Here is a 20507-nt window from a genome sequence, read left to right as displayed (position 1 = left end):
CTGTATTTTTCTCTGCAGCACTTCCTGCCATCTCTTCCCATTTCTTTCTCTTTCTACTCCTTCCAGTGTCCTGTATTTTCCTTTCCTCTTTCTATTGAAATAGTAGAAATAAAACCATAATCTCAGGTGCTTATTTTATATTGTTCTCAGTTCATTAGATTTCTATAAGTTAGTGCTCTTGTTAGCAAAAAGTTTTGTTAATCAAGTATCATAAACATTTATATCTTTACTTTCTTAAACATCTTTTGAGTAATGTTGACAATATCTCTATATTAGAAATTGTGTGATCTCTATGTAAAATAATTCTCTTCTTAATCGTTTTTATTTAAAAATATATTTCTGTGTCTTTTTAAGATTCGGAGGGCTTGACTGCACAAATTATTATTGATGCCAATGATGGTGCTCGAGGCATGATTGAATGGCAACATAGCAAGTAAGACCAGGGCTGTATGAGAGTCCTTTTCTGAGTTTCAGATTCTTTATCTACTGAATAAAAGCTTATGATGCATTCTGTTTATTTTAGGTTCGAAGTCAATGAAACCAAAGGAAGTTTAACATTGGTAGCCCAGAGGAGCAAAGGGGCTCTTGGCCATGTTTCCTTGTTTGTATATGCCCAGAATTTGGAGGCACAGCTGGGGCTGGATTACATTTTCACCCCAATGGTGAAATCCTTGAGAATTATAGTGATTTGGGTCTTGTATAAATAAATTAATCTTAGAGTAATAAACTATTTTATATTCCATAAATTAGGGCAGAAGACTTCTGCATTGTGGAATAGCTTCCTTCACTATTTTAGTAAAATATGTAAATTGAATTTTTAGTTCTAAAGATTATTCTGTATTTTATTTTATTCATTCATTATTTTGTTTTAATATTTGATACCATTTTATTCCCTATCTTATTGCAATACTTGATAATGGAGAACACAAGTTATTATATCAAAGTATTTCTGTCATTATATTTATATCAGAGTGTTCCAGAGAGTTTCTTGTGCTTCTTGAAAATTTTACGTCTTTTATTTCTTTGTTTTAATTTACTGAAAAACCATTAGGGTTTTAAAATGCTTTTTGTCTCTTGATGCCTTTTATTCCTTAGTCAAATGTTTACTTTTTTCTCTTTTCCACAAATTTTACTTTTTAAACTTAACGTCGTCAATTTAAATAAAAAGAGATAAAAAAATAAGGGGAAAGTCCCTTATTTTTATGAAAATAGCTTATTTCACATTGCCAGCCAGATTGTGTTTCTTGCCAAATATTCTATAAAAACTCAACAGTGTATTTAAGTATAATACTGTCTACTTTTACTTTCTTGACCAGATTCTTCATTTTGTTGATGGAGAAAGATCTAAAAATATTGACATCATGATTCTTGATGATGACATTCCAGAAGGAGATGAAACATTTCAGCTGATTTTAACAAATCCTTCACCTGGACTAGAGCTGGGAGAAAAAACAACAGGTATTTGATAATTTCTTATACAGTTCACTCTTACTCATGCTGTTTTCCTAATATGGAGGCAGATGTAAAGGGATTAGAGAGTCTTGACGGTTTTCTGTGCTTAGAATTAAAAATATTTTAAGCTAGATATTTTGGAATTCCTATGTCAGAATAAGAGTGCTTTCAGCCTGTTTTTGGTGTGTATGTTTATGTGTGTGTTTATGTGTGTGTGTTTAAAGCAAAAAAGTAGAAAGGATAATATTAAATCATTTCTGCAGCTATTACAGGTTTTATTTAATTTGTAAATGTCTTTCGTTTGGAATTTGATTTCTGCTCTGGTTTCCTGTTTAACAATAGAGAGAATGACAAGGTTTTAATGTCATCTCATTGCTGTAGTATTTCCACATAGAATTGAAGTATATTGATACTTAAGACATTATGGGAGCCATAATTCTTTGGTTGGAACAGTTTGACGTTGTTATGAAAACTCATCCTAGTTTACTGCTTGTTACTTATCATACTGACTGCTTAGAGAAGGTAAAAAAGAGAGGAGACTTCATGGAAATCTAGAACCATAGGACTGGAAGGGCTCTTTAAAAGTCACTTAATTTAGTTCCTGTGGTGATACATAAATCAGGTGGATTTAGAACACCAAGTGTTGACTTACTCTTCAACCTTTTATTGTAGCTAGTGGCTGATAGTTCTTTAGGATTCCCTTAATCTAATTAACCTTTGTATTCCTAAATTATTGGCCTTTACGTGAAAAAAATCTGATTTGTAGTAAAAAAAAAAAAAATGGAAAAAATCTTGAATAACCCAAGAACTGGTTTTCACTTTTATTGCCATATTAATGAAACAAATTGATATTTCTAAGTCTTTAGAACCTTTCTTGAGTCTGTGGCCATTGTTTCAAATTCAAAGAATATGTTGAAAATATACTTTTTTTGTTGTTGTAAAAATTTAGTGGGTTGTATGTAAAGGGTTGTAGGAACGGACACGATGTGTTGGTTAAGAATCTTTTATGTATAAACAATAGAAAACCCAATTCAAATGGATTTAAAGGTAATTTATTGAAGGTAATTTATTGGCTCATTTAATGTGAGGTCCAGAGACATACAGCTTTAGATGAGGTGGGATCAAGACTTAACACGCCACCAAAAACGTTGTTGTTTTCTGCCTCTTCTCCTTGCCTTTTGGAGTATTGGCTTCACTGCAAGGCTAATGTTACTTGTCACAAGATGATTGTCCGCATCATTCTATTCACATTCCACATAATAGGAAAGAGGAGCACTCAAACTCAAGCATTCCTAAAGAAGTCCTAATATAGTTCTGTTCAGAACTCATGCCCACCGCCATGAGTAGGAGGAAATCATTTCTTGTTGATTCTGTTAAGTTTACTTTATGCTTGTAATTTTCTATTTATAAATATAAAAAAAATCTTCAGAACAATAAGTGCTTTGACAGTGGTTAATTTCTTAAACTATACCCCATTAATCAGCCTTCAGACTATTTCCAAACTTTCATAAAGTTTCAATAAATATTCTTATATGTAAATCTTTGTATATGTTAGGTATCAAGATCATCTCTTGAGTACAGAGCTTATATTTTGAACTCTTACAATAGTTTAATAACTTTTTTCTCTTGGTTTTCTAAGAAGACAGTCATGTTGTCTAGAAAATAGTGTTAATTCCAACTCTTTCTTTCCATTGCTTATGTACCTGTTACTTGGCTCATAGCTTCAGGACAATGCTGAATAGTAGCAGTAATGGCAGGCATTGTTGTCTTGTTTCTGTTATTAGTGGTGACCCTTCTGATGTTTCAGCATTGAGTTATGTATTTGTTACTGGCTTCCCAGGTTGAGGAGGAAGCTGCCTTTTATTCCAAGATGACTGGCTATTTTTATATCATGAGTAAATACGGAATTTTATTAAATGCCTTTTAAAATTTCCCTTGTTTTTAAGGTGATCTAGAGAAGAGTTGGCCTAGTTTATAATGATACATCTACTTCTAACTTATAACCCACTCTATTTTCATGTATTGCTTTACTGTTTTTATTTCAACAGCCTTAATTAGTATCCTTGCTAATGATGATGGCCCTGGAGTCCTATCATTTAACAACAGTGAGCACTTTTTCCTAAGAGAACCAACAGCTCTCTATGTACAGGAGAGTGTTGCAGTATTATATATTGTTCGGGAACCTGCACAAGGACTGTTTGGAACCGTGACAGTTCAGTTCATTGTGACAGAAATAAATTCCTCGATGGAGTCTAAAGATCTGACCCCTTCCAAAGGCTATGTTGTTTTAGAGGAAGGTGTTCGCTTCAAGGTATAGTATGAGGCTTTAATGAGAATGAATAATGTTTATGAATGATTTTCTCTTAAAGGAGCACCCTAGGTCCTAGAAAGAAAAAAAAAATGTACCCCCAGCTTAGATGACAGGTAAAGATGATTAGATTACTGTGTGAAAGTGTTAACAATGCTCTCTAGTCTGCATAGAGTGCTGCTAGAGAAATTTGCTCTGTTAATAGGGTAGTGGAATCTGCAAATAATAAGGAAAATGTACATAGTGCTGTCATAAATGTTAACTATTTAGGTAGCATACTTCACTTTATATTATTCTTAAAACATAAACTAAGGGAAACTCCAGGCCATTTACTGTAGTCACTAAACCCTAGCCAGTCATTCTTTTGGCCACATTTTCAGTTAACAAAATATAATTGTTTACTTTAGCCTGCTTATGTGAGAGCAAGTATCCTAGGTGAATAGCAATAGCATATTGGAGAAAAAATGCAGGATTTAGGGTTAATTATAAATGTGATTTATATTTATGGAAGTTTACCTTCTGAAACTCCTTTTTTTGTATATTGATAATTTTCCGTTCCTGCAACTAAGTTTTATTTTTTAAAACACAGTTTAAGTTTAAAGTAGCTAATTGCATTAGCTTAAGATATTTTTCAAGTCTGACATATTAGCTATAATAATTGCAAAGTAATATATTTAAAACTATTTCATCTAAAAACAGTCTACCCAGTAATTAACTTTCTTTGGGATCAGTTTGTGTACACATCAACACATTTTTGAATTCATATTTATTTGCATGTCCAATTTTTTCATGTTCTAGGAAATTTGAACCTTTGATTTAAGAATATTTACATATTGATACAGATCTAAAGGAATTCAAATTTAAAGTATTTGATGAATTTTCCACTGCTTTGCATTCTCAGGTTTTTTCTTCTTTTTAAAAATGCTTTTAATTTTATTTATTTAATTTTTTGTATATTTTAATTTTTATTATAATTATGCTTTTTTTCTTAAAAGGCTTTTTTCCCAATGTGTTTAAAGATCTTTCTGTTCATTACACAAATTAAATTTTACAGCAAATTGGATTAAATAGATTTTTCTTTCATCTACAAAATGGTCTTTTTCCCACGTTTTTATTTTGAGGTATAAACAGTAAAGTCCAAAAATCTCAAATGCATGGGTCAGTGACCTTAAAAATAAATATACGCCGATGTGACCACCACTCAGATTAATATATTGACCATTACCTCTTCCAGAAGTTTCCTTCTTGTCTCTTGCCTTCCCCAGAGGAAACTACTTTCTGGTTTCTGTCATTGAAGACTCATTTTGCTGATTTTTGAGCTTCATATAAATAAAATCATACAGTATGTACTCTTTTGTGTCTGGCTTTTTTTGATCAACGTAATTTTTTGATCAACGTAATTTCTGTTTGGCTGCAGACATCAGTAGTTTGTTCTTCTTTATTGCTGAGTAGCACTGCATTGAATAGACCACTATTTGTTTATCCATTTTTCTGTCAATTAACATGTGAATTGTTTCTAATTTGTGCTTACTATGGCTGTAACTGCTCTTTTACAGTGAATCCTACACTAGAATGAGATTAATAGAGTTATGTAGTTGGGGCAGGATTAAGAGTTAGCAAAAATAAAGACCTAAATTCGTTTTTTAAATCTTAATGTTATTTTTAAATGTCATAAAATTTATTTTTAGACAGTGCAATATATCACAGTGTTGAAAATCTTGAAAGTGGTAACTTGGAACAGTTGTAACTATTACATATTATGGGGATCTGTATTAAAATAAAAAAGAAGTGATGTTTTCCAAAACATGTTATTTTGTTATCAAAAATGTTTAACAGGGGCACCTGGGTGGCATAGTCGTTAAGCGTCTGCCTTCGTTCGGCTCAGGGCGTGATCCCGGCGTTATGGGATCAAGCCCTGCATCAGGCTCCTCCGCTATGAGCCTGCTTCTTCCTCTCCCATTCCCCCTGCTTTTGTTCCCTCTCTCGCTGGCTGTCTCTATATCTGTCAAATAAATAAATAAAATCTTGAAAAAAAATGTTTAGCAGATCTCTTTGTATGTATGTTGCAGAAATACTGTAGTCTAATAACTTTATCTTTTGATTTTGTTTTCAGGCGCTACGCATTTCTGCCATATTGGACACCGAACCAGAGATGGATGAACATTTTGTTTGCACCTTGTTTAATCCAACTGGAGGTGCTAGACTGGGGGCACACGTTCAAACCCTGATAACAGTTTTGCAAAATCAGGCCCCTCTGGGGTTATTCAGTATCTCCGCAGTTGCAAACAGGTACAGTATATTCCTAAGGAAATTGTCACTTCTGAAGCTAGGTAGGAAATATCTTTTGACATAAAGAAAATGGAGAGGGAAATTGATCTCTGACTATTTTAAAGAGGACTTTTAAAATGAGCTCTGGCAGATAGATCCGAGAGGCATTATGCCCTCTTGTAACATGGAGCATCAAAAACCTAATCATGTCCTATATAATGGTATTATTAGAATTCTTATTTCTTCAGAATTCACACTTTCAGGTAAAGGCTTGCACAATTTTGTGTTTTCAATAATAGTAAAAAGAAAGAAATAATATAAAAATATTTAGCTGTTCAAACCAAATGAATGACTCTTTAAGCATATATTAACATGATTGTATTTCGAAAATTCCTCTAGAAGTGACCACATATTTGGTTTTTTATTTCTTAGAACTACTCCAGTAGATCGAGTTTTAGATAAGCTAAGAATTTCTGGGTTTATTTTTTTTCTTTGTGATATGTTTTTAGTTTATATGAGAAGAAACTTAGGATTGACAAAGCTTTATTTATTTTTTAGAATATATAGTATGAAGTTACTGACTCTGAGTATTTTCTTAAGATCATAGTATCAGATCATAGTGCTTTTTTAATCCTCAGAAATGAATTATTTTGAGGTGTAGAATCTAATTTTCCTGTCGTGTGAAGTTTGTGGGTGGATCTCACCATGCTTATGTGAATTTAAAAGTGTATTAAATATATGCTAGCAATGTGATATTTATATTTAATATGTAGAAATTATATTCTTTTTCTGCTTTCTGCAATCCATTTTTTTTTTAGAGCCACCTCTATAGACATTGAGGAAGCCAACAGGACTGTATATTTAAATGTGTCACGCACTAATGGCATTGATTTAGCTGTGAGTGTGGAATGGGAGACGATATCTGAAACAGCCTTTGGCATGAGTACGTTTGGTTTCTTGTAAGAACAAAATTCTGTAACCAAGAAAGATTGCATGTATCAGATGTGCATTCCCCCCACCCCCATGAATTGTATCTTATGGATCTGTTGAGAGTGGAGAACAGATATCTAATTCTTTTATCGCAGCCACAAATATTTATTGAGAGCCTATCATGTGCCAGGCATGATATTGAACTCATGGTGCTTAGAATATAGGAGGAGACAGAAATAACCAAATAAGTTAAAACCAGTGTGTAGTTTAAAATTAGAATAAATGTTTTAAAGGAATAATTCTAAGTGTTGTGAGAACATAAGGGGATGCTTCCGAGGGTTATCAGTGTCTGAACTAGGACTGAATGATGAGTAGGGATTGATTCTGCAAAGATCTGAGTTGGAGGGACATGGAGGGAAGGTGAGAAGTTATTCAGGTGCACAAGTCTAGAGGCGTGAAAGAACATATAAGTGAAGAACTGTAGAGTGGACATTGGGGTTAGAAATAGGGGGAGTGTTGAGTTTGGAGAGCTAGGTAAGACCTGATAGTTTGAGAGCTTGAAGAATATATTATGCACATTAGTCTTTATTCTAGGGTTAATGGAAAGTCTGTAGTGGATTAGGCTGACAAGAGGGTTGCCAAGGGTTGTGGTATGATCACATTTGTATTTCAAAGATATCATGCTTGGTACTATGCGAAGAATGAGTTGACACTGAGGAAAAGAGAGGATGAAGGGAGGCAAACAAAAGGTCAGCCCATAAGCTAGCTAGGACTAGCATTTATCGATTGGGTATGAAGGAGACACCAGAGATGATTCCTAGATTCCGAACTTCTGTGGTTAGATGGAGAGTCATGTTTTTCAGTAAGAAAAGGAGCACTGAATGAGGACTAAGTGTTACTTTGGTGAGGGGGAGTAAAGTATGTGTGATTTAACACATTTTGAATTTGAGTTACTTTTGAGAAAAAGTTTCTCCAGACTCAAAGGAAAGTTTCTGTTGCAGAGATAAATTTGGAAGTCTTCAGCATGTATATTGTATTTAAAGTCATGGAAATTGATGTAAAAACCTGGAAAGAGGGACTGTAGGTAGAGAAGGGAAGAGGACCCAGACTGAGCTGAATAGGCTCACATTGAGTTACTAAAGAGAGGAGGAGGATGTAGCAAAGGAGATAGAGAAGACCTGGTGAGAAACCCGGGGGAATGTGGGATTGCAGCTGGCAGCACAAGAGTGTTTGAAAAAAGGAAGGAATGGTAACTGTGTCAGGTGCTGGTGTAGAAGCCCAGTAAGATGAGAACCAAAAAACATATCTGTTGTAGTTAGCAATAGAGAAGGAATAAAATAGCAAGAGCTGTTTGTATAGAAGGATTGGAAATTAATAACATTTTGAAAGGAGGTAAGGGAATGGAGCCCTCCAATGTATGTAACTGTTTCAAGAGATTTGACTGAGAAGGTAGGACCGAGCAAAGGTGGTGATGTGGTGTAGGAGTCAAGGGGGTTTGTTCATTTGTTTAGTTTGGAGAGACCTAAGCATATTTACATGTTGATGGAAAAGGCCTATTAAGTAGAGAGAGATTGAATATTCAGAACATGAAGAGATAGTTAGTAACAGTATGATTGTCTAAAAGGCAGGAGGAGGTAGGATCCAAAAAAGAAAGATTATGATTTCTACTTCAGAGTTATCTCATTATTGTTTGGGATCTGCATGCATTTTTGGAAGTACTTGTGAGAGTGTATGTTGGAGATTCTTAAATGTCAGCATTGTTTACTTTTCGTTCACCATCTTCCTGAATTATGGTGGGGAAGCATTTGGCCAGATGGTCAGGCCCTTAATGTCAAACATTCAGACTCAATGCAAAAGCTGCGATGTACCTTTAAAAGATGACAAAATAGGATTGAAAAATACTGGTTTTCTAGGAAAGGAAATTACTAATGGATAGTATATATGAGGCATTGACATGATTGCTTGAACTGGTAATCTGAAAATCATCAATAGTTTATAAGGGGCCTAGATTTCAACCTTGACATTTGTTCTTGCTGTTCACACCATTAGGTAAAGTCTTAAAAGAACATTCTTTGAGAAACTGGTATAATAAAACATAGAGCTTTTAAAAAATTCTTCTTCATGAGATAGGGATTTTTTGTTTTTCTCTGTTTAAATGTAGTACAGAATTTTAGGACACGTACCTGTGGTAGCATGTTGATTAAAAACTTGACAGCCATTTAAAGCAGGTGAGTCTGCTTTGGCATTCTTAAATATATAATGTATAAAGTGAGGAATCATTGGATGGGCATAGTTTCAAATTAATAGTGTAAGTTTTTAAAACCCAACATTCGGCATGTTTCTATAAAACTATATATTATTTTAAACACTTCTCAATTATATTTTCATCATCTTTGTGAAAGTTAATAAAAATCATTTTGAGCGTATTTTCCTTTAAAATATACATTAAGTATTTTATTTATTATTTTTTTTAAAATTGTTTATTTATTTATTTATTTATCAGAAAGAGAGAGAGAGAGATCGAGCAAGGGGAGGGAGAGGGAGAAGCAGACTCCCTGCCGAGCAAGGAGCTGAATGTGGGACTCAATCCCTGGACTCTGGGATCATGACCTGAGCTAAGGCAGAGGCTTAACCGACTGAGCCACCGAGGCATACCGTACTTAGTATTTTAAATACACTTTGGAAAAATCTACATGGGTTTAGAGTAGAGTTTTAACAATTTTTTAAAAAAATTGTTATTCTTACTTATTTTTAAGTTATTTAGCTTATATTTTCTTTGACACACACACACATTATAGAAGGATCTTTATTTCTGGTAACAAACTCACTGATCTCTCTGTTTAAACAATAAACTTGGCATAGATAAAGTTTTGAAGGGATTATACATTAACAAATCATGATTCACGTATTTCAGGGGGAATGGATGCTGTGTTTTCCACAGTTCAGAGTTTTTTGCATGCATCGGCTTCTGGTTGGTGTTTCTTTACTTTGGAAGATTCAATATATGGTGTCATGTTAAGAAAATTGTCTTCTACTGTTTATCGATGGCAAGGGATTTTTATTCCACTTGAGGTAAACATCAGTCATTTTATAGTACATAAAATGTACATGTGAATTTTCGATGTCTTATGAATTACTGTTATTTCTTATTTCGTAGGATTTAAATATAGAAAATCCTAAAACTTGTGAGGCCTTTAATATTGGTCATTCCCCTTACTTTGTGATTACTCATGAAGAAAGAAGTGATGAAAAGCCTTCTGTAAACAGTGTGTATACATTCACATCTGGATTCAAATTATTTTTGGTAAAAAATACCTTCATTTTTTTTGTAGATTGCTTTATTTAAAGGAAAAATCAGATTTGTAAGGTTGATCTCAATGGAAGATAATATATGTTCTACATTAATGTGAAAAAGATTTTTTTGCAAGTTGATACACATTTTAGCAGAGTGTCTTAATCCAGGGATATTTCTTGAAAAGATACCTAGGTATGCATACCTAATGCTCGGAACGATTTTTCAAGTTTTGAACTTCAAGTACTAACTCATACTATTACTGTATTCAGAGCCTTTCCTAGTAAAAGTCTCCTTTAAATATTTAGTCCCATGGTTTTGTCTTCCTTGCAGGTACAAACAATCATTATTTCGGAAAGTTCTCAAGTAAAATATTTTAGTTCAGACAATCAAGATTATTTAATTGTCGCAAGTCAAAGAGAGGATTCTGAATTAACTCAGGTTTGATTGTTTTAAAGTGAATTTTAAAAAAATACTATATTTGGGGCCGCCTGGGTAGCACAGTGGTTAGGCGTCTGCCTTCGGCTCAGGGCGTGATCCCGGCGTTATGGGATCGAGCCCCACATCAGGCTCTTCTGCTGTGAGCCTGCTTCTTTGTCTCGCACTCCCCCTGCTTGTGTTCCCTCTCTCGCTGGCTGTCTCTATCTCTGTCGAATAAATAAATAAAATCTTTAAGATAAATAAATAAATAAATAAATAAATAAATACTATATTTGAAACTCATCAAAATGTAGTCTGTAAGTTTTAGTATTTAAAAAACCCCATAATTTGATTGTGGCAAAATAGTAAAGTAGAATATAGATGTTAATTAGTCACAGTTAATTTTTAAACAATAGAATTATAAATATTGTCTTCAGGAGTCAGAGCAAGGGTAGTAATAAACATGAATATTTAATTAGAATTTAATGTGTTGGAAAACATTATGGAGAAAAATCACATAACTGGCAGATGGTATAACTAAAAATTCATGATTAACATTGCCAAATGGGCACTTAACATCACCCCAGTAATTCCACATTTCTCAAGTAAACTACATCTCATAATCCTAATAATGCTTATTTGATAAATTTCTCACTCCTCGGACTCCCGTACCTGCTTCTCATCCCATTTTTGCTAATGACTTTGTTGACTAAGCTCCAGAAAGGAAGCTTAGTCATCTTGCCAAGACCAAATTCAGAAACCTTCTTGTAACGTAGTTTTATTCCTCCGTCCTGTTATGGCGGAAACCTTCCTTCTATAAAAGCCAGGTGCCTCAGGGCATCAAAAGGTTTAGTTACTCCCTCTGTGTCTGGTATCACTAGTGTCTCATCGGATTCTTAAAGTCTGTGTAAATGCAGTATCTCCAAGCTTCAAAAGGAATTTCTCTCCTCGTCTCACCCCCTTCTACTTTCTGTTTTCTTCTTTTTCTCCCCTCTGTGGTATGACATCTTGAAGGAATTGTCTGCCTGTTTTGTCTTACCTCATGGTCACTGATGACAACTGTGTCGAGAATTCACTGCATGTTTTTCTGTCTTTGTCTTAGGCTGCTTCCTGTTAGTATGTGACAGGCACTTCATCCTCCAATTTCAACCACCTCTCCTCCTCATGTCTATGGTACTGCAGGTTCTCCTCCTGTCTCTCTGTGCAGCCCTTCCCAGTCCCCACTGCCACTTCCTCTTCCCTTTTCTGAACTCCGATGTCTTGCAGTTTTCCAGGTTTAGTTTTAGTTCAAATTTCTTTTCACTCACTCTGGGTTCTTCTATCAATCCTCTGTCTTTAGGTATCAGCTATAGGCTGTCTTCCACTTTTCTTGGTAGCCTTTTCTCTAATTTCTAGACTTACACATCTAACTTCCTATTGGCATTTCCACATACTTTTATTTTATTTTATTTTATTTTATTTTATTTTATTTTATTTTATTTTATTTTATTTTTTGGTAAATATCCAGTCTTTTTTTTTTTTTTTAATGATTTTTTATTATATTATTTTTGTCCCCATACCTCCTTACTACCCATCACCGGCCTATCCCATTCCCCCACCCCCCTCCCCTCTGAAGTCCTCAGTTTGTTTCTCGTAGTCCATAGTCTCTCATGTTTCATTCCCCCTTCTGATTACCCCCCCTTTCTTTATCCCTTTCTTCCCCTACCGATCATCCTAGTTCTTAGTTCCATAGATGAGAGAAATCATATGATAGTTGTCTTTCTCTGCTTGACTTATTTCACTTAGCATTATCTCCTCCAGTGCCGTCCATGTTGTAGCAAATGTTGAGAACTCGTTCTTTCTGATAGCTGAGTAATATTCCATTGTATATATGGACCACAGCTTCTTAATCCATTCATCTGTTGAAGGGCATCTCGGCTCCTTCCACGATTTAGCTATTGTGGACATTGCTGCTACATACATATATTTTAAGTATCTAAAATTGAACAGATCCCGAACTGAACTTTGATTTTTTTTTCTGTGAAACTTGTTGCAGTGCTTGCTTTCATCTCAGGAAATGGCAACTTCATAAATGCAATTGCACAAGACAAAATGCTGGCATACATCTTTCTTGATTATTCATTTTTCTTCATTCACATCTAATTTATTCCTGTTTTTTATATGTCCCAGTAATGTTTTGAATACAGATATTTCTTTCCACCTCTGCTTTTCTCTCCCTAGTCCAGCTCCCATCATTTCCCTCCCACATTGTTGGAGTTGCTATCTAGCTGGTCTCTGAACTTCCCTGTCTCCTTACATCCATTCTCCATCAAGAAGCTGGGGTAGTCTTTCAAAAATATTAGTTATTTCACATTATTTCTCATTTTAAAACTACTCAATGATTTCCAATTATGCATAGAATAAATTCTAAGTTATTTAATATGGACTATAAAGCATAACCTTAGTTCTTTATCTACCCGGCACAGGATTGGATTATGTCTGTTGTCCTGCTGTAATTGTAAGTTTTGTCCCTTTTGCTCTGTAAAGGATCCCCATGATACATTACATGGTCATCCTACCAAAAGATACCTCATGAACTTACCTGTCCAGTCTTACTGTCCTCATTCCCTCAGGACTGTCAACTTCCTTTTAGTTGGACCAGTCTTCATTCAGCTTATGACAGACATTTTCTGCCTTAGAAACTTTGTCAGTGTCATTCTTTGTAAATTTATTTCCCTAGTAATACCCATAATTCTCTATGATATCCCAAATGTTATCTTCAGCATTTGTCTCAATTGAGTAATCATACATTTATTTAATTATCGATGTTTCTATCATTTGCCTTTTCCTATCAGTTAGTAAGGTCCATAGGGGAGAGGCCACTCTCCATAACCCCTAGCATAATGCCAGACTCGCATAGGTTCCCAGCTGTTGACTGAATAAATACAATTCTTTGTGCAGTTAACCAGATTGTATAAGAAACCAGGTGGATTCAGGATTTTCTTTTAATTTTAAATATATGAACACTCACCTTAAAACCTTGTGTACATTGCCACCTTCAGGACTAAAGAATTTTGGTTTTTCTTTTTATATCCTATTGCTTAAACAGTGGGTAAGGAATGATATTATAACATCAGAAAGTTTCATATCCTGATCTGAATTTTTCAGATTTATATGACTTCTCTCCTGTTTTTGGTTTTCCCTTTTTCTTGCTGTGACCAACCCCTACCCAGATTTATATTTGAAATTGATTTATTTTCACATAACTTCTTTTTCACTTATTTCTCTGTGTGTGCTTACACACACACACACACAAGAAAAAGAGCAGTGAGAGAGCATCAGTTGTGATATTTTCTCATTATGAAAGTATCCTCCTAACTAAATAAAGGGGACTAGGAGAGTGAATATATGATATTGCTTAAATTCACACAAGTGCTAAATTCCTAGTTATAACGGGGTTTGTATTTGAACATTTCCTGCAGGTCTTCAGATGGAGCGGAGGAAGCTTCACGTCACATCAGACACTCCCAGTCCGTGGTGTGCTGAGCATAGCCTTGTTCACCAGAGGAAGCTCTGTGTTCTTAGCCATTTCCCAGATTAATGCCCGGCCAAATTCCCTTCTACTGAGATGGTCTGGCAGTGAGTTTATTAACTTTCAAGAAGTGCCAATCAATGGGACAACACAAGTTGAGGCCTTGACTTCAGGCGATGATATTTATTTAATTTTTGCCAAAACTGTCTTTCTAGGTGAGAAGACAATGGTGTTTGTAATGCATTCATAGTTGTCAAAATTATCCGGCATTCATGTCATATGTTCTGTATGAAAACATTTAGTTCTTGGAATAATTTTTTGCTAGTCCATTTCTTGATGGACTGTCAGCTGCAAGTGGATTTTGGGAAAAAAAATCCACATTTTAAGTGAAATGTGTGTAATCTTTTGATTATGAAGTACTGCCTTAAAGTTATATTAAAATAAAATTGAGGATGGGCATGTAAAGTGAAAAGATCTATGAGAAGATTTCTGAAGATCTTATATCCAAAGTGCAAACAGTGACATTTTATATGACTATACCTGGGGAGCCATGGGTAAATTATAGTAGTAATAGATAGTACTCAGCGACTTTTGATAAGACTATCTGAAAATATTCTCTGAATATAAATATGCTTTCTTCTGCCTAATGGAACTTTCATAGGTAAAATTTCAACATTCCTAAAAAACAAAACATGTGTCACTGTTCTTTCTTTAATATCAGGTCATGATTAATCAGTGGCCAGCCATGTATGTACTTGATATGGTAAATGTGAAAAGACATTTGAAGTGCTTCCTACTAGGTTGTATTTTTGCTTAACTAAATGAATTTGGAGGAACATCATACTAAATTTGTTTTTAAAAATAAATTTGATATTTTTAAAATTTTTTTACTGTGTAATTTTGTCATTTTTTTTCCCCTGTAACTTTTGCCTTCAGATTTGACTTTTATTCCATTATTTTAGGAAATCAGAATTCAATTGATATTTTCATCTGGGAGACAGGACAGTCCTCTTTCAGATATTTTCAATCTCTGGATTTTGCTGCTGTTAATAGGATCTACTCCTTTACTCCAGCTTCAGGAATAGGTAAGGTTTTTAAACTGCTAACTAATCTGAAATGCAGTGTGGACAGCTAGAATAATTTTAATCATTTTGAATTAGAAAGAGTTTCACATTGCCAGACACTGAGCGTTTTAATAAGGATGTAAAATCAGGATCTTAACGGAAATATTTCTGGAAATCCTAGAAATTCAAAAGGACTAATACTTTTAAAATGGGCATTGCACTTGAGAAGAATCAGAAATACTGAAATATGGCAGAAAATATTAGTGAAGGATATAGTAAGGTGTGATATATTTATTTTGTCTAGAGAAAAAATGGTGAGAGACATTACATATGTTTTAAATATGGAAATACATGAGGATAACAGGAATCTGCATTAAAGTATTTTTAAGTCATAAACAGATTATTAAGAACTCTGTGGTCCTTTTCCCTTAGAGAGAGAGAGTGAACACTCTCCCATCCTTCTTCCAGTCTGATCCTTTCTTGGTTTTCTGTACTTTAATCCACATATCAGAAACATAAGCAATAATTTTATTTTTAGTGGTTTCCAAAACAAAGTCTGTTAGTGAGAAACCAAGGGGTGAATGTTGTCTGGAGGCCATAGGACCAATTCAGAGTTGGTGAAGAATCACTTGGGTGGGCCCGTGGTAATAAGGCTCAGAAGGCAGCAGCATTTGGCCTGAGGAGCCTGTGGGGCTGCCTCCCAGAGCAGGGGTGAACAATGCAGGGGGCACGCTCAGTGAGTCAGCATGTCTCCTGTTGAGGTGCCCAGGGAAACTTGGCAGCCAAACCAAGTGACTCAGCCTGTGAGTCCGGATAAATCAAAGTTCTGCTTTTATATTGAGACAGCAATTTTGTATGAATTAAACAGCACCCATTTATTGATTAGATATTATATGGAAGTCATTGTTTAAAGTTATGAAGAGTTCTTTGCCTTCAAAGGTTTAATGTGTGGTTGGAGAAGCCAGAAAAATATTAAGACAATAATTCAAGATTGAAGTCCAGGCGCATTTGTCCTGTGATTAGTAGAATTGAAGTGGGTAAGAGGTCTCAGCGCAGACCTTGACCTAGGCCTGGGAAGGCTGGTAGGAAATGTTGTGGGTAGAGGGAAAGGTGTCAGCAAAAGAGAAAGGTAGAAGTATATATGACCTTGTGGGCACAAGGAGCAGACTAGGTGGTGGGGACAGTGGGTTTGACTCAGAATGTAGTGGTGGTAAGGTTGGAAACATACACTAGCGTCTATACAAGAAGGTCTAAAATGCCAGGCTTAAGATTTGATCTGTGTTTGGATGGTTCAGTGGTTCCTGAATAGTTTTCCCTTAGGAACTTTTCACCCTCTTAAAAATTTAAGGATTTCATGTGTATTCTATCCACTGATATTTATTGTATTAGAAATTAAAGAGGAAAAATTTTGAAGATACTTACTAATTCAATTGAGAATGATAGTAGTGAACTCATTACATGTGAATGAAAATAGCATTTTTTATTTATAAAAAACATATTTTCCAAAACAACATTTTTGTAAGAAGGGTGGTATTACTTTTTGCAAATTTCTCTCATGTCTGCCTTAATAGACAACATCTGTATTCTCGTGTCTGTGTCTGTGTTCTACTTACTGTAATATTACTGGTCATATGGCCTCTAGAAAATCCCACATACGCTCATGAAAGAATGAGAATGACGTAGACAAATAACATCTTAGTATTACTACAAAAATAGCTTTGACTTCACAGACCCTCCCGAAGTGCTTCAGTGACCGCTAAGGGTTTGGGGACGACACTCTGAGCATTATTGGGGTAGAGAAATCCTTGAAGGCATTTCAAAGGCAAGTGATGATCAAAGGCATGTTTTATAACTCCACCTAGCTTTGGCGTATAGAATATGCTGGATGCAATAGTTTGCAACTACCCAGGCAGGAGTCGATACAGAAGCCTCTGTGATGGTTACAGACGTGGCACTGAAGAAATCAATTAGAGGTTTAGATTTTGGAGACTTCGATGCATTCAGATCGTTGAACTCACAAGAGCCAAAATCTACAAAATAAATGATATTGAGAGGAGTAGAGGATTTAGCACCAACCCAGGAGTCTATTCTTGTCTTTTTTCTCCTAGGTGCCTGGCTGCCATTTTCTGTATCAGGCACTGTAATCCTTAGACACTGTCTCCTGCAGTCATTTCCCCCGCGGTCCAGGAATCAGATCTTACTTATCTCTCATTTTTTATGGATTATCTATCTCATTGTGCTTTGTCTCCCTGTGCCCTACCCCTCCTCGGCCCTGTGTCCCCACACCACGTTCTCCCAGACCCTGGCCTCCACTCCAGGTTCACTCTGCTGTCAGAGTCCTGTGTCTGTCTCTGTTCTGAACTTCCTCTCCATAAATAAATTCTCTTTATTTGTCAGCTTCTGACAGGCCATGAAGCTGTGATGTTATCCTGTGAAATACAGCTCTGTGACTTTCTCATCATTCACTCAACAGTTGATTTATACATAAATTATGTATCTTTCATCATGTGTTTGTTTGGTTTGTGTCTACTTGTCCTTTAATTTTGTGGCTTTATTATTTTTGCTTTTCTTGTACCTCAAGTTTTCAAGTGGACTAACTGTATCTACTTGAGTCACTTATTATAATTCAAAATAGTTTCCTAATGAATGTTTTTTAGGATGACAAGTGCTGCCTGAATGGGCTGTTAATTGAAGTTATAGAATTCCCTTTAAAGATTTTTAAAGAAATAGAATAGGCACACTTTCTAAAAGAATTTATGAAAAATTCTGCCAGAGGCTTGTTAAGGGACCCATTGTGAGGTCTTTTTATTTCTTTTGTTTCTGTGACTTGAGGTTGTAGAAGTATGAAAAGATTATAAGTAATTATTTAGAATGGCTTATTATAGATCCCCTGAAAGCTGAAATTATGCATTAAATAATATTCAAGGACTTTCTTATTTTGAATATGTCAAATATTAGATTGGAGCCATGACTGTGAGGATTACATATTTATTCTGCTTAATGACTTGACAGAGATTATTAGGTAGAAACTACATTCTTTAAATGGAAAAGGAAGAATGAATATGACAAAGGCTGCTAGGACATATAAACTTATCTTTCCCTTCTTCCTTCTCTCCTTCATTATTTAATAGATTTTTAAAATGCCACTTACGTACCAGGCATAGTGGTAGGCCCTGAGGAGACAAGAGTAAACAAAATCTTTTATACCCCCTGCTCTGAAGAAGTTTTAACGTGCAATAGGGAAGAGAGACATGATGCATAATAACGCAAATAAGCTTCTAACTACAAACCTAACTGCTGTGAGAGAATAGAGTGCTCTCCTACCACAAAATGGAGAAAATTTGACCAGGTCTAAGGGATGCCCAGAAAGTTTCTATAAGGAAGAGCCATGTAATTAATTCTGCTGGAGAGACACTTACCCCTACCCCTCTCCTTCATTCCCCAACACTCTCCGCTTCGCCAAAACTATCCCCTCTGAAAATCATCATCTGTGGAAATTACTTGGATGAATTTATCACTCTCTTCATCCCTGTGTAGTCAACATATGCAGCCTAGGCCGCCTTGGGAGAAAGCGACTCATCCCATCTGGTCTGTGCATGCTCTGGACCACATGAGCCATAATTTCGAGACTAGAGGCTCAAATCTCGCCCTCGCCCAACTCCCCAGACCCTTCCACAGCACCCCTAGAACAGAAACTCTGGAACTTCTCTCAGAATGTCCCTCATCTCCTCGCATTGGAATCCCGCCCTGTCCTGAGGACACTGCTTCCCATGCAGCCCTCTCTGGCTGTCTTATGTGTTACCCGTTTCTTCTTCTCCCAGATCTCTTAAGTGCTAGGAATGCTCACTCTAGCACTCGGTCCTGGGACTGCTCTCTGTATGCTCACTCCTTAAATAATCTCAGCCAGTTGCCTTCCTTTGGGATACTTTTGTTTGTTTATTTATAGTTTTGCTAACTGGAAGGGAATTCTGTAATTAGTTCCAGTTAAAATTCTGTTCCCCAGAGTAGAGACTTAGGTTTTTTTTTTTTTTTTTCCTTATAAACTCCTGGCCCAGTTCTATGATCTTAAATAGTACAAATGGCTATTTTCTGAGAAAACACTCTGCATACAAAAGTGCAGATTTGAGCCCTGTACTTTTCCTACTCTGAATGTCTGATTATTTGCTGCTTTCTCATACTTTTCAGATTGGGAGGAAGTAAACAGGGTATATCTGCAAGGATTAAGATAATCAGTGATGCTCAGAACACTTTATGATTTTGGTTGAGCCTGTAGATTGATTGATTGATGGATTGAGACTGTAGAATCATTTAAACTTGGGAGATGTTGAGATCCGTCTGAGGAATTTGCTCTTTACTGAGTATCTTCAGTTTCACAGAGCTATATGAAAAATATATAGTCATTTTTTAAAAAGCAACTTTATTAATAACATTTTTCTTGATTTTTACCTCTTATGCAACATTTACTAACCTGCAATAGTACTTAAATAATTACCATAAATAAACATAATGATTAATTCTTGATATTTAAGAGTAGCGATATGGATCTTCCATTGTAACCTTATAGGCTGAAATTTTCATGGTTTCTAGTTCTATGTGCTGTTTTAATAACCAAACCCATCTTAGTTGGTATCTATGTTCCGATGTGTTTCTTTAGGTATTGGAATTTGTGCATGTTTCTGGTGGTTTCTGACGCTTCTCCCTAGTTTTCAGTCTGAAGATTGCTCAGTGGCATGTACAATGTAGTAAGCTCCCTGACTGCGAATTTCCCCTCCTTTACCATGTACTAAGCCCCTATCCCCTGCATATTTGCTAATATTTGCCATTGCATTGTCTCATTAAGAACACGTTCTCCTACCAACATTTCAAAAAGCTTTGGCAGCCTATACTCTGAGATCATAAATTTGTTCATATCCTTTGGCCTAATTACCACCTTTAAGAATTTATAAAGTGAAGCGGCACCTATGTGGCTCAGTCGGTTAAGCATCTGACTCTTGATCTCAGTTTAGGTCTTGATCTCAGGGTTGTGAGTTCAAGCCCCACGCTGGGCTCCATACTGGGTGTGGAGCCTACTTAAAAAAAAAAAAAAGAATTCATCAAGTGAAAAGAATTATTAATTGTCTCTAATTAATATTAAAAAATAAAAAATAATATTCAATGTAGAGAATCTTAAGTGTATTTTAAAGATCAACTCTATAGATTATCTATGCATTAAAATCATAGGGACGCCTGGGTGGCTCAGATGTTAAGCGTCTGCCTTCGGCT

General features: G+C 35.4%; 1 protein-coding gene across 1 annotated transcript in view; it reads left to right on the top strand.

Annotated features, from left to right (window-relative positions):
- The window catches only part of ADGRV1 (adhesion G protein-coupled receptor V1), a 471428-nt gene that overhangs the window by 91195 nt on the left and 359726 nt on the right, over positions 1–20507 (top strand). Inside the window, exons 39-49 of the mRNA XM_008700836.2 lie at positions 355–433; positions 524–662; positions 1317–1458; positions 3501–3763; positions 5874–6049; positions 6847–6971; positions 9873–10030; positions 10116–10262; positions 10584–10691; positions 14132–14396; positions 15144–15266. Coding sequence (XP_008699058.2) covers positions 355–433; positions 524–662; positions 1317–1458; positions 3501–3763; positions 5874–6049; positions 6847–6971; positions 9873–10030; positions 10116–10262; positions 10584–10691; positions 14132–14396; positions 15144–15266 — 1725 coding nt within the window. The remainder of the gene's footprint in view (positions 1–354; positions 434–523; positions 663–1316; positions 1459–3500; positions 3764–5873; positions 6050–6846; positions 6972–9872; positions 10031–10115; positions 10263–10583; positions 10692–14131; positions 14397–15143; positions 15267–20507) is intronic.

This window comes from Ursus maritimus, unplaced genomic scaffold (assembly GCF_017311325.1).
Source record: "Ursus maritimus isolate PB19 unplaced genomic scaffold, ASM1731132v1 scaffold_5, whole genome shotgun sequence".
NCBI classification, from domain to species: Eukaryota; Metazoa; Chordata; class Mammalia; order Carnivora; family Ursidae; genus Ursus; species Ursus maritimus.
This window is presented reverse-complemented; position numbering and strand designations above follow the sequence as displayed.